Source organism: Falco punctatus (assembly GCF_963210335.1).
Source record: "Falco punctatus genome assembly, chromosome: 17".
NCBI classification, from domain to species: domain Eukaryota; kingdom Metazoa; phylum Chordata; class Aves; order Falconiformes; family Falconidae; genus Falco; species Falco punctatus.
The window spans coordinates 2,440,646-2,453,543 of record NC_137597.1 but is presented as its reverse complement, the minus strand read 5'-3'; the positions used below and the strand labels follow the sequence as shown (position 1 = coordinate 2,453,543).

The window sequence follows — 12,898 nt, the reverse complement described above, 5'->3', positions numbered from 1 at the left end:
GGGGCGGTGCCTGCGCCGTGCGGGCCCGCTGGCCGGAAGCGGCGGAGCAGAACCCGGCGAGGGCAGAGCGGCGCTCCCGCCTTCGCCGCCCCTTCCCCGCCGCGACCCCCGCGTCCCGCTGCCGCCGCCGCCATGTTCCTCACACGCTCCGAGTACGACCGGTGAGTACCCTGCCGCCCCCGCCGCCCCCCGCCCACGCCTTCCCCGCCGCCCGCGGCCTCCGGCTGAGTCACGGGCCTGCGGCCGGTCACCACCCTCCCTGTCCCGGTAGGCCCTGTCCGGCGCCTTTCGTCGTGGGGCCGCTCTGAGGAGCTGGCGAGGACACCGCGGCCCTCTTGGGCCCTGCCCAAGGGCGCCTGCCCATCCCCCGGCCCACTCCGCCCGGTCCGTGGGGACCCCCGCCTCGCTGGGTATCGGTACGGCCGTCCGGGTCGGGGCCGTCCCTCCTCTACGGCGGCTCTTCCTCCCTCTTTCTGTTTCCTTTTGGGGTTTGGAGAGCCCAGTTGTGTTAAATACGGGAGAAGGGAGGGCACGTCCCGTGTGACCGGGAGTTTCCAGTGCTGAGAGGCCCCGAGGCCCCTGGTGCGGGGGGAGGCTGCGTGGGAGGGGGTGGTAGTGTCTCTTAAAGCTGTAGTTTATCTTGTTAAATGTCTTCTGGAAGCTTTTCAAGAAGTTTTAAGAAGGCTTTTGGAGAAGTCCCTTGGAGGGTGTTGTGTGGGGGTGGAGGCCCTGGGCACAGCACTGCTCTTGCTTGCAGGCACAAGGGCTCTGGGGGAGGAGGGCAGGGGTCTCCCGCCCGGTGCGGTGGGCTGGGAGCAGCGGGGGAAGCCAGGCAGGGCTGGTGTGTGGGGAGGGGGTGGGTGGGATGAGGTATCCAGAGATGGGAACAGGTCTGCGCCGGTAAAACAAAATTCTCCTGGCGCTGAGAGAAGGCGCGCTGTTTGGAGTGTGAAGGCAGTGTGCTTCCAGCATCCACAGTGTCAAGTGTGCCATGAAAACCAACCTTATCCTGAATCCAGACCCTGCCGCGAGGGTGACGGGCTCCAGCGAAGCCGTGACATGTTCCAGCTGCTGCTCCTGTGTTACCTGTCCCCGGCTGGCATCGCCCTTTCTGCCATCACTCTTGAATAACGAACTGTGTTTCTTGTGAGCCATCAATTTTGTGCCTTTTACACCGTCTCTGATGTCATTCTTTCAGGGGTGTGAACACTTTTTCTCCGGAGGGGAGGCTGTTCCAAGTGGAGTATGCCATTGAGGCCATAAAGGTATCGTCAGCTCCGTCCGGTTGCCAAACTGATGTTAAGGGCTCTTTCAAGCCCGAAGTCTGGGTTTCATCAAAAATAAAACAGTCAAGTTCTGTTTGTTTGGGCTGTGGTCTTGCTCTGCAGCGAGGCAGGGTTTGGCTGGCTCCCAGGGCAACACTGAATGGGTGCTGCTGCCTTTCTCCATAGGTGCCACTCCTGCGTGCCACTGCTCTGGCAGCTCTTTGCTAGCCTCTCACCTACAGCTTGTAGTAGGAGAGCTGCGTGCCAGCGTTTGATTCCATCTGCCCAGCCGAACCCCCTGCAGCTCTGCTCTTTATGGGTCGTGAAGGATCAAAAGCCATCGATTTCCCCCAAATGCAGGGGAATGTTCCCCTCCCTGCCTCCTGCCAACCAATTTACCCCCAAACCAAACACAATCCAGAGATGTTAATCCCTAAATGGAACCTACTAAAAGCTAACGTTGAAGCGAGGGGTGCTGAATGCCTGTGCACCGTTATTCTGCCTGCAAAAGTTTGCGCTGCCAGCGCATCGTGCACTTCGTGTCCATAAACACTTGCAAAGAGCAGATGAGTGCTCTGCTTTCTCTTCACCTCCCTGAGCTTAATGCAGCGTTCCCTTCTGGTCCATGGGCTTTTTAAATATGGAATAACTTAAACAAACACAAAGCAGCAATTCTTCTCTTGCTAGGTCAACTTTCCTTTTCTTAGCTTGCCGCTGTAGCGGCTTGGAGTGTGTCACTGTTTGCTCGGGTGAATTTGAAACCCTGAAGGCAAAGGTTGTTACGAGCAAACAAACCTACCTCTGCGGAGCTAAATGGTCTTTCTGGGGCGCGAAGTGTTCTTGATAAATGTTCTTGTTTCTGAGAATGTGGGCGCTGATTGCGAGTAAGTTTAAACTCGGGGGAAGCTGGTCAAGTTTTGAAGTGTAGAAGCCCCGAGCAGGCCTGTGTTTGCACAGGGGGAAAAGAGGGTACTGGCTTCATCTTTCTTGTATTGCTTTAGCTCATGGGGGCACTACTTAAAGGAGGGGGCAAAAAGTAATAATGTTTATTAAGGCATTGGGAAGTAAAAACTCCCAGAAGGATGTCAGTTACCATGCTGACTCTATAATTACAAATATATCTACTAGCATAGCAATCATACCGAAGCTGTCTGGCTTTTTCATTTTTCCGGGTCAGCCCATGAGCTTACCGACGAAATTGCTGCCGCTCGGGTGGCTCCTGTGACACGTTACATGTGGTGCCCCTGCGTTAGGGGTGTAGGAGGAGTTTTTATTCGCGTGCTGTAGCTTCATTAACAAAAATACATCTGAAATGACACCCGTTGTCCCTTCTTCCCTTGGGGTTTGTACGCAGCTGTGGCGTGCTGCGTGCTTAAAGGACAGGAACGTTGGGCAATGCCTAAAACCATGGCTGTCTGCAATGGGGCAGGGAGATTCCTCTCTGCCAGGCCTGTGTTTATAGGGGGTAGCTACCTGGGGAAGCCTGCTGCTGCAATTAGGCCATGTAGCCTGATTGGGCTATTCGGAGTCAGCATCTCCACACCACAGCTAGTACAGTTACTCCAGTCAATTCCCCAGTGTGGCAAAGCTGCGAGTGCTGGGAGCAAGGTAGGGGCCTGACACCCCCTGTCAGCTGTGCTTGTGGCCACGGTGACACTGCGGTGTCCTGCAAGACCAGGGTAAAACCTGCTGCGGTGTCAGCTGTAGGTGATTAACTGCTGCCTGGAAAATGGTACCTGCACAAAACGCTTTTATTCCTCTTGTAAAGTTTGCGGATATGAGAACACTTGGGAGAGAAGGAGCTAATGAAAAGAAAAACGCCAAAGCCAGAAGTGCAGATGCAGTCAGAACTAAGGCCGTTATGTGAAATCCTCCTCTCTCACTTTAAAATTTAATTTCTGTCTTGCGAAGGAAGATTTGCCAGGCCTTTTAAATTCATAAGGTTTTAAGCTGTAAAAATTGATGTTGGCTGGGGAAGAGATTAGTGATTTGCAGCAGCCCCGCTGGGTTCTGATGAACTAATCAGCTGAGAAGCAGCAAGAGTTTAACCTTTCCAGTTTCCTAGTTCAAGTCGTATCGTTTAAAATTTGGTGTGTAAAGCCGTAGAGTCTTGCGGGTAGGTTTCTGTGTTGGTGATGCAATTGTCTTGAAAACAAAATGGTTTACAAACAGTAGAAGTCAAAATTGGCATCGCATCGTTTATATTTCTGCGAGCTGTCGCGGCTAGACCTTGTGTCGGGTGAGGTGGGTGGTAACTGTGCGGTGGTTTTCAGCTTGGTTCCACGGCCATCGGGATCCAGACCTCGGAGGGTGTCTGCCTGGCTGTGGAGAAGAGGATCACCTCCCCGCTCATGGAACCCAGCAGCATTGAGAAGATTGTAGAAATCGATTCCCACATAGGTAAAGAGAAAGATGTGAGCTTTGGGTGCCCCTCTGGAGGAGCCCTGGGAGCATCCCTTGAGTTTTGGATATGATTATATATATATATATATGTATGTAATAACACTCTGTCCCCTGGGAGTTTCAGAAGCAGCGTTTCAGGGCTAGCTTTCCCTGCGGACAGCTCTGCTGAGCCGAACGGGAATGCTCATCCCTGAACACCAGGTTCTGGTACACTGGTTTTCCAGGCTCCAGGCCAGCAGGACATAGTTACAGGAGCAGGAAGAGGCAGCTGAAGCACCCCCCTTCCCTGCCTCAGTGACCTCTCTCATGAAAGCTCATCCCAAATTTAGATCTGGGAGGGCAGGGAATTACTGCAAAAGGCTTGACCGGAGGCCAGTTTCTCTGGGAGCACTAATGTTAGCCCGTGCCCCTGTGCGCAGCAGCCTCTGCACCGAGAGGGGGGCCACGGCAGGCTCTTGACCAAATATGTCGCCTTGAAAAGCAGGAGACCTCCAAAATACCCATGTTGCTGATGACATGGGTTGTGGAAGGAGCTCTCCAAGTGTCTGATTTCCTCCTCCGGTGTGCTTGCGATACAGCCCCTCTCCTCCTGGCGCAGGATCTGGGCTGGAGGCTCCTGCTGCATCCCCCCCCCAGTGTGCCTTAGCCAGCCCTCCCCATGGAGGGTACAAAGGCGTTCCTCTTCAAAACGGTTTCTGCATTTCTGTCCGTTACCTTCCCTTGGAAGGCCTCAAACGTGTTGCCTTTAACCAGTTCAGGCTTGGAGTGGGTGGCAGGTGTGACTGGGATAACTGGGATCTGCCTGCCCTTCAGCTGGGTGGCCATCCTTGCTCTTGAGCAAATCTGTTTCAATCCCATCCTCTCCAGCAGGCTGCGGTGCGGCACTGCTGTGTGCTGCTGCGCAGGGCCACACGCTGCCCTGCAGCCTTTTCTGTTTCACTGCGGGCTTTGGGAGGTCTGAGGGATGAGCACGTCACAAATAATCAGAGAAATGACTCGTGTTTTCCCTCTCTGATTCCAGGGTGTGCCATGAGTGGCTTAATAGCTGATGCAAAGACTTTAATTGATAAAGCAAGAGTGGAGACTCAGGTAAGACTTGACATCTCTCTCTTCTTAAAACACCAGCACCAGTCTCGGGGGGCATCTGGGAAGTCTCTGGCACGGGAAGATCATTACAGCGGAGGAGCTGGTGTGGAGTGGGAGGCTTGCGGGGAGTGTAGCTTTCCTCACGGGGTTTTTGCAGGACAGGTGGAGCCTCGTGCATATTCTTTTCCTCTTTGGTATTGCACGTTTGGTGGGAATTTTACAGCAGGGTCTCCAGTGGTCTCTTAGCCCTGGCAGATGTGCCCCGGTGAATGTGTGGGGCTGCGTGTTAGAACTTTGCTTTGACAGAAGACTGGTTATATTGGTTATGGTTTTGGCCCCTTAAATGTAATTGGTGCCTCAGCTGCTCGGAGGTCCCAGGTACAAATCTCTGTGCTGTAGTAAAGACTTTCCCAGTGGGGTTTCCCTGCAGGGCAGCACTCCTCGACCCCCTGGAGAAGTGGATAACCCCATCACTTCAGAAACAGATACTGGGATGAAGTGCTCCAGCCTTGTATTTTCCTTGTTGGCATCTCAAGACCTACCTAGGTTATCCCAAGCTTTTCTGGGGGATCCCTGCACAAGCCTCCCAGCTTCTGCGCTTCCCACTCTCTTCCTGGTGCTTCTGTTTTGTGGCTGAACAGGCCGTGCCCTGGGTGCCAGCAGCCTGCCCAGGGGCTCTGGAGGGAAGGTGTCTTTGTGGCTATGCAGGGCATCACTCCAGCCCGCCCTGTGAACAATCCAGGATTATTGTTATTTTGGGAACAAGGTGATAGTTGGAATCCTTATTAATTTTTTTTCCCTTGCAGAATCACTGGTTCACCTACAATGAAACCATGACAGTGGAGAGCGTGACGCAGGCTGTGTCCAACCTGGCGCTCCAGTTTGGGGAGGAGGATGCGGACCCGGGGGCGATGGTGCGGAGCTGGGGGTGCTCTGGGGAGGTGCTGTTGGTTTTTCTTTGACTTTGCCCTCGGCCTTGCCTAACCTGTTGGCTCCTTTCTGTTGCAGTCTCGTCCGTTTGGCGTTGCACTGCTTTTTGGAGGAGTTGATGAGAAGGGACCCCAGCTGTAAGTTTGGCTCTCTTAATCCAGACCAGCTCTGGGAAGGGGCAGAACCTCTACCGAAACTTCCCAGGACATTTTAATGGCTTCATTCTGGGATTGTACTTAAGCCAAATACTTGGGGTTTATCCCATTACGTACCTGACGTGTGTGTTAATGCTTTTAAACCCTTCCTTTCAAAGCATGGGTTGCAGCAGCCTGAGTGCTGGCTGTTGGTTGGGGCTTGAAGAGAACACTGCCATGTCTTCACCAAATCCTTGTTTTTTTAACATGGTTTTCTGGACAGGAGGGAGGTGTTAAAGCTCTCCTCATCCCCAGTATATTCTTACCTTTCCCTAAAGGACTAGCAGAGCCACTGGTAACATAATATGTGGAGCCTGCTGTAACATTCCTTGGGGAGGTGGTGAAGTGCTTGTAACCTGAACTTGAGCGCTCAGCCTCCGCTGGCGGTGGGAAGAGCCAGCCCAATAAGGTCTCCCCACCGTCTCCCTCCCAGGAGCAGCAGCAAAAACGTGCTGGGTTTAGTAAAAAAAAAAAAAAAAACAAAAACAAACAAACAAAAAAAACCCAAAAAAAAAACAAACCCAGAAAAAAACCCAAAAAACCAAAAAAACAACCAAGGGGGTGTGTGTGTAAAATAAAAAGGAAAATGATTCTGCTCTGAGCATGGAGGGCTGTGTCAGGAGTGTATAGCTCTCCCAGCGTAGCAGCCCAGCGGGGGTCTGCCGGTGGCTGTGGTGCTCCTCAGACCTAGGTCTCCTCCTGTGTGGACCTGTGCTGATGGCAGCAGCAGTCCCCTGAGGCCACCAGGTGCGAGGGAGGAGGCTGGGCGCAGCGTGGGGCCGGGGAGCTCTGGGAGCACCGTGGGTCTGGTGGGAAAGCCCTCGGGGTGCCGTGGGGTGGGGTGCAGCGGCTGTTCACGCACACCCGTGTTCCTGCAGGTTTCACATGGACCCTTCGGGGACGTTTGTGCAGTGCGACGCCAGAGCGATCGGCTCCGCCTCGGAAGGCGCACAGAGCTCCCTGCAAGAGGTTTACCATAAGGTAAAAGGCTGGGTTGGGGCTGATATCTCACAAGCTACAGAGGTACCTCACGACCTACATTTCTTCCCGAGGAGTGATTCACAGGACTCCTCCTGCCCTATAGAGGAGGTGTGTGAGCTCCTCAGGGTGGGACTCGGTCCTTGGCAGTTGATCCTGTGATTAGGTGTCAGCGCTGAGCTGCTGGATGAGGATCTCTACGATGAGGAGAGTACTACTACCAGCAGCTTCCCCCCAGGGCTGCAGCTGGAACACGAGACCGGTGTCTGAGATGACGGTCTCCTCTAGCGGGTGATAATTAAGACCATGTCAGGAAGTACTCTATAAATAAAAGAACTGCTGGTCAGCAGCGGGGGCTTGGTATGGATGCAGCCTGAAGCATAAGGAGCTAAAGCAAGCGGCTTCGTTTCACCAGATCTGTTAAGCCAGTGAAGTTAATGGATTTTACGCTGCAAGTACTGATCCTATTTAATATCAAATACAAACTTTCTTCCCTCCATGAGGAGGGAGGTGCCTGGTTTGTGTAGTGAGAAACCAAACACTGTAATGAGAAGCATAATTGATGGTGTTGATTGCTGTGAAGACTTCCAGCCTAAGACTTAATAACCTAATTTGTTCACTAGCAGAATTGTCCCAAGTTCTGGGCTCTCTGGCTTGTTTACTGTCTTCCAAGTGCAAAGTAACTGCAAACACAGCTATTGTCACTCTCCGAATGTTGCATTGCCCTCTGGATCTAGTTCCCCCTCCTGCAGGGATTTAAATGATTAAAGCATGAAGGCTTCTGCCAAGAGGGAGTCCGGCTTTTCGGAGCTCCTGCTGGAGTTTGTTGGGAGGAACTGCTTGATAGACAGTAACTGGTGAAGAGAACTGGGCCCTTGTGTCCCGATCCTGACAGTAAGGTTTATGTGCCCAGATTAACAGTTCCTAAGCTTTGTAAAAAGTTACACAGAAGCAGAAAGTCACCATCCTTGCAATTGTCACTGTCCTGCCCAAACAGTGCACTTTGATCTCTTGTTGATGCTGTAGATAACTTGATAAGCTTTTCAATTTGCTGCCAGCGACAGCTTGAAGGATTTGAGAAGAGCAGGGGGGAGAGCAGCACGCTTTTCGCGGTCAAAGGGGAAACGTCCAAGCACTTCCTTGAACGTCAACAGTGCAATTAATGACTGATTTGTTTTACAGTCGATGACGCTGAAAGAAGCAATCAAATCTTCCCTCGTCATCCTGAAACAAGTTATGGAGGAGAAACTGAATGCAACCAACATTGAGGTAACTGTGACCCCGTTAGCGGCGTGTGATGGCAGCTTGCAGCGCTTGGCGCGGAGCAGGGAGCTGCGCTGCCTGTAGGCTTTGCTTCCTCGGTGCAAATCCTGCTGGCTGCACAGCGAGTGTCTTGGTCGGTAGGGTCTTGCGTTTTAAACATCCAGGTGAGAAAGCTGCCTGCTTGCTTTCTGGAGAGGAGGCTTGTCTCTGCTTCTGGAGCAAGGGGTGAGCCGGCGGAGCCGCTCGAGGTTTCCCAAGCCAGCGGCTGGCTGGCTGCAGATGTTCTGGCGCATTCGAGCTGCCCGTTGTAGCATGTCATGTGTGGCACATTGGGAAGGTTGGAGCTTTCTTTGGACTTGCAGAGGTGTGCAGCCTGGCTGATCCATGAGTGCTGGCAGCAGTGATTCTTGCGGGGCTCCCTGGATGTGGGCTGGAGCCTCTGCTGACCTTACACGGGCCGAGTCAGCCAGTGGGAACCTTCCGTGCCAGCCAGATCGCTTTTTCTTCCCCTTGGTTTAGCCATTCTTTTTTTTTTCCGTGGTACTTGTAATATTAGAAGGAATGAAAATTATACAGCTTCTGGACTTGCTATATTCAGTCTTGGGTCAGGGCCAAAAATCTGTTGGACAGGAGGACCAAAGAGGTGAAGCTTGGTGAAGCCTCCGGGTGTGAATATGCTCCTCTAACCTCCGGCTCTTGCCCACAAGTGGCCGGGCTCGCAGAGCTCAGCTTGACCCGAGCGTGCAGTGCTCTCGGAGACCCCCACAGATGTAGTGGCACCGCTCCCCTCAAACCCTGCTCGTTAGACTTCCAGTGCTCCTTTTTAGGCAGCAAAGGTAAAAACCCTTCCAGTTTGTTAGTGATAATGCATAGATGATGAGCAGGGCTGGCGTATAGAGTTTGCTTCTATTTCTGGCGGGTTATGAGACACTAGACCTTTTCAAATCATGTCATTCCAGCTCCTGAGCTGCTCTCCTCCCGTCGTTGTCCTGTTCCTTTCCTCTCAGCGCTGGGAACCCATTTCCCAAACAGCCTAAAAGTGTGCACCCCATTTTTTTTATTAAATAACTGCTGCTGGGGACCCTTCCTGACGTGATTAACTGGCTGTCTTTGGGGGAAAGGGCCAACAGCATGCTGAAAACTTAGACGCTGTCCAGACACGATGCTGGCCAGCTGAAATCTGCTTCCCCAGATGCTCTCCCAACCCGCACTGATCAGTTCTCTCTCTATCAGCTTCAGGTCTCTTCTGGAAGATCTGCATACAGTGCGAAGAAATTGAGGCAGGGGAGCGTGTACAGTATCCTTATGTCATGTCCCCGTTTAACAGGGCTTAACTGTGCTTGGCAAAGCTCTGAATGTGTTGAGGAATCATATCAGGGTGAAGTATGAGAAGAATGCGCTGAGGATTAAAAGGTCTCTTCTATTGACTCAAGTCACCCTTCTGGCTGAAAGTCTTCTACCTGAAGTAGCTGGTTTGCTTTCCAGCCTTTTAGAAGTATGTGGCGTTCAGGTTTATTTACTCTAGCTGCTTCCACCTCTTGTATGGGGTTTTCCATCTAGCAGCAGAGAGAAAGGGCAACGTGTGGTCATGGAAAGAGTTAAATCTGTTGCCAGCAAAGGGTCAGGAGAGCCTTAAACAATGTTAGGCTTCTAAATTAATTACTTCCCTGTGAAGCCTGTAAGGGAATAGTTGAGGGAAGCTTTTGCTTGTAGGGAGAAGGTGAGGCACAGGTTTGAGTGGAGTACTTGGCATCTCTGAATACGTGGTTTGGGGTTAGGGTGCCTGTATGTGTGTCGCTGAGTCCATGTGGGTGTAGCGTCAGGCCAGTGCCCATACAGGTGATCTGAGGGGCCTGAAGTGGCATCTGTAAGTGTCTCTTGACGTGTCTGAGAACGCCAGGTAAAGCCTGGGCTGTCAGGGGCTCTCAGGCTGTGTTTGGGATGTTTCTCCTTGTGAAAGGCTTCTGGGTACCCTCCCTCTACCACAGAAGCATGTCCTACCATCTCGTGCTGTTTTCTGGGTGACCTTGCAAGCGGAGAAGCGGATGAAGAGCTCTGGGATTTGCCAGGACCCTCCTGCAGCTTCAGCTTATTGCAACCAAACACTTCAATCCCTTAAGAGTAAAGATACGTGCCTGGTGCCAGGGGGTGGCTGCAGGCGAGGTCTTGGAGCATCCCAGCTAGCTCCTGCAAGCTCGCTGCCTTGCCTGCCCGCGGCAGCTGCCTGTATCTTGGGCTCTCGTACCGCAAGCTAGGTGCGAACCGAAGTCCTGCTTACATTCCTTTTCCAGCCTGGTCATTCTGCAAGTATGTCTTGTTCTGGTGCGCGCCCTGTGAAGTGTCTCAGCTGTCTGCCCTGGATGCTGTCTCTGCTCCTGGCAAAGGGGCAGGGTAGAGCGTGTTGTCCCCCAGCTTTGTCCCTTGGGCTTTGCCTTGGAAGAGATTTCCTTGGCCTGCTTGTACAGGGCACTAGGCTGCTGCAAGGTGCACCGTGGCTTGCTTATTGTTGGTATTTGGTGATCAAAAGGCAGGTTTGCCTCTGCCTCTGTTTCCCAGAGCTAACCCCCAGTCCCCTCTTGAGTGTTTTGCTGTCTTGGGTCTCATAAGGCACGTAATGGGCCAGGATTTGTGCCTTTGGTTAGTTACCGGAGGAGGAGAGGCACTTCTGCTGAGGGCACGGTGAACCGCCCCTCTCTAAGGAGTGTTTGATGAAGAACTCGTGTTCACGGGGTCTTTTTCCTCAGCAAGCAGAAGCAGAGCCTGCCTGTTCCCAATAGACGTTCCCTGCTGCTGCTACTATGAGGAGACTGAGTCAATTAAAAGCTATTTCTGCAGCAGGCAGCTATTTTAGGGAATCAAAGAGCATGTTACGGAGTGGAATGATCTTGCTGGGCTGGCAGATCAGGCAGCTGAGAAGGAACAGCTGCTCTGTCTGCTGCGGCTGCTCTCTGTTCCCTGCCCCATGCTGTCACTTCACATATGCGGGCACACTTAACCCCTTGCTCCTTCTCTTTCAGCTTGCCACAGTGGAGCCTGGGATGAAGTTCCACATGTACACAAAAGAGGAGCTTGAAGAGGTCATCAAGGATATTTGAAAAGGAGAGAGAGACTCTCTCAAAGGCTCGTTCCCCCGCGATCAAAGCGAACTGACTCTCGGTTCCTTCCAGTACCTGTGATTTTGTTTTCCAGCAGCATCTGTAATTGCTCTTCTTAGAAGGCTCTTGAGGTTTTTTTACAGTTTCTGTACATAACTGATCTCTACAGTAAGAGGAAATGATAATAAATCATTTTGTTACGCTATCCTGGCTTCCTCATCGTGGAGGTCTGAGGCGAGGGGGCCATTTATAGCTAAAATCGGGGGCAGATGAGGGCAACATCTGCTGCAGAAGCTGGTGCTGGGCGAAGCAGCACCTGCCAGGTTTGTGGCGGTGCAGCGCTGGGTCCGTGCTGTGGCAGTAGCAAGTCTCCCTCTCGTGGAGAGCGCGGTGACATCGCATCAACAGATCGGTGTGTAATTTCGCCCGAGTCTAGAAAAACGTTAGATTTTTAGATCTGCTCGTACCTGTTCGGTACGTTGCCCTTGTCCTTCTCCAGCGGTTTTAGTCTGTCCTGGATTACCTGGAGCTCTAACTCCTTTCCAGGGAGGACATCCGTAACCAGGCTTGGATTTTGCATGTCCTTTTAGCGGAGCTTAGAAATACCTGTAAAGGGCTGTGATAGACCAGAGCCCGCCAAGCAGGAACAGGTCTGTGGTTAATGGGACATTAAATTGTGCAAGTACCGCTTGATTTTGAGGGTAGTCTTGCGACCAGCAAACTTCAGCTTATCTACTTCACAGGGCTTGGTGCTCTTCTTTCTCTGTCCCCAGCAGACATCTCTATCCTTGGCCTCAAAATAGCATCTGAGCGTTAAAGATCGGTCTGGTAAGGGAATAAACTGAGATTAGTACAATGTTTTCCTACAACAGCGTGCCTGCATCAGGGGCTGGAAAGGCAGCTCTGCCGTGGCCCCTGGTAGCCTGCCCCGTGCTGGCCTGTGAGCGCTGGCAGGCAGCAGAGGCTGCTCCGCTCTGTCCTATTTTGAGAAATTACTGGTTCACCCTGAACAAAACAATGTTGTCTGCCACGGAAGAGATGGACGTGGCCTGTGCTACTGCCGCCGGGAGGGGGTTTGCCTGGTAAGTGGGGACGTTTTCAGCGTTACGTTTGGCTGGAAGGAGTGACTTCCCTCTCGGTTCAGCGCTAGGGATGCTCCACCAGGCGTTTCATTGCTTGGCAAAGCCGAACAGTCACAGCAAACCTCGGCTGATCTCACACCTGCCAGCCTTTACCTCTTCCGGAAGGGAAAATGCCAATCCTATTAATTTTTTCCTCTCTTGCCGTTGCCAGACGTGCAGGAAGGGAAGCCAGGTCTTCATGGCTGGAAGATCAGTCCTTGGGTAACCTCAGTTTTCAGAACAGCCGAGCGCCGCCTTCTCAGGAGTTCCTGCTGTGAGCTTCCCCCTCTTTGAGTCTAAAGGAAACAAACTGGATCACTGGGCGATGCCCCAGGTGGTGGAGAGTTGAACACACCACCTGTACCTGCAGGTGGAAGAGCAAACAAACCAGATCATCGGTGAACTTTACCCTTTGGGGAAATGGTCTTTGTAGCCTGGATGGGGGGGAGCCAGCCCACCCCTGCCCCTGGCTGTTGGCGGGGAAGCCAGCCTGCCCCCCGCATCGCCTGCTAAAGCGTGGTACCTGCTCTGGGTGCCACTCCTTGTCCCCGAGATGAATCTGC

The 12,898-nt window shown here is 52.6% G+C and overlaps 1 protein-coding gene across 1 annotated transcript; it reads left to right on the top strand.

Moving 5' to 3' along the window:
• Nucleotide 1: 1 nt before the first annotated feature.
• Nucleotides 2–11,419, top strand: PSMA5 (proteasome 20S subunit alpha 5). The gene is made up of 9 exons (XM_080367674.1): nucleotides 2–161; nucleotides 1,199–1,265; nucleotides 3,539–3,665; nucleotides 4,690–4,757; nucleotides 5,561–5,668; nucleotides 5,763–5,821; nucleotides 6,757–6,859; nucleotides 8,039–8,125; nucleotides 11,137–11,419. Exons 1-9 carry the CDS (start codon nucleotides 133–135, stop codon nucleotides 11,212–11,214), a joined length of 726 nt encoding a protein of 241 aa, XP_080223800.1. The 5' UTR covers nucleotides 2–132; the 3' UTR covers nucleotides 11,215–11,419.
• Nucleotides 11,420–12,898: the final 1,479 nt, after the last annotated feature.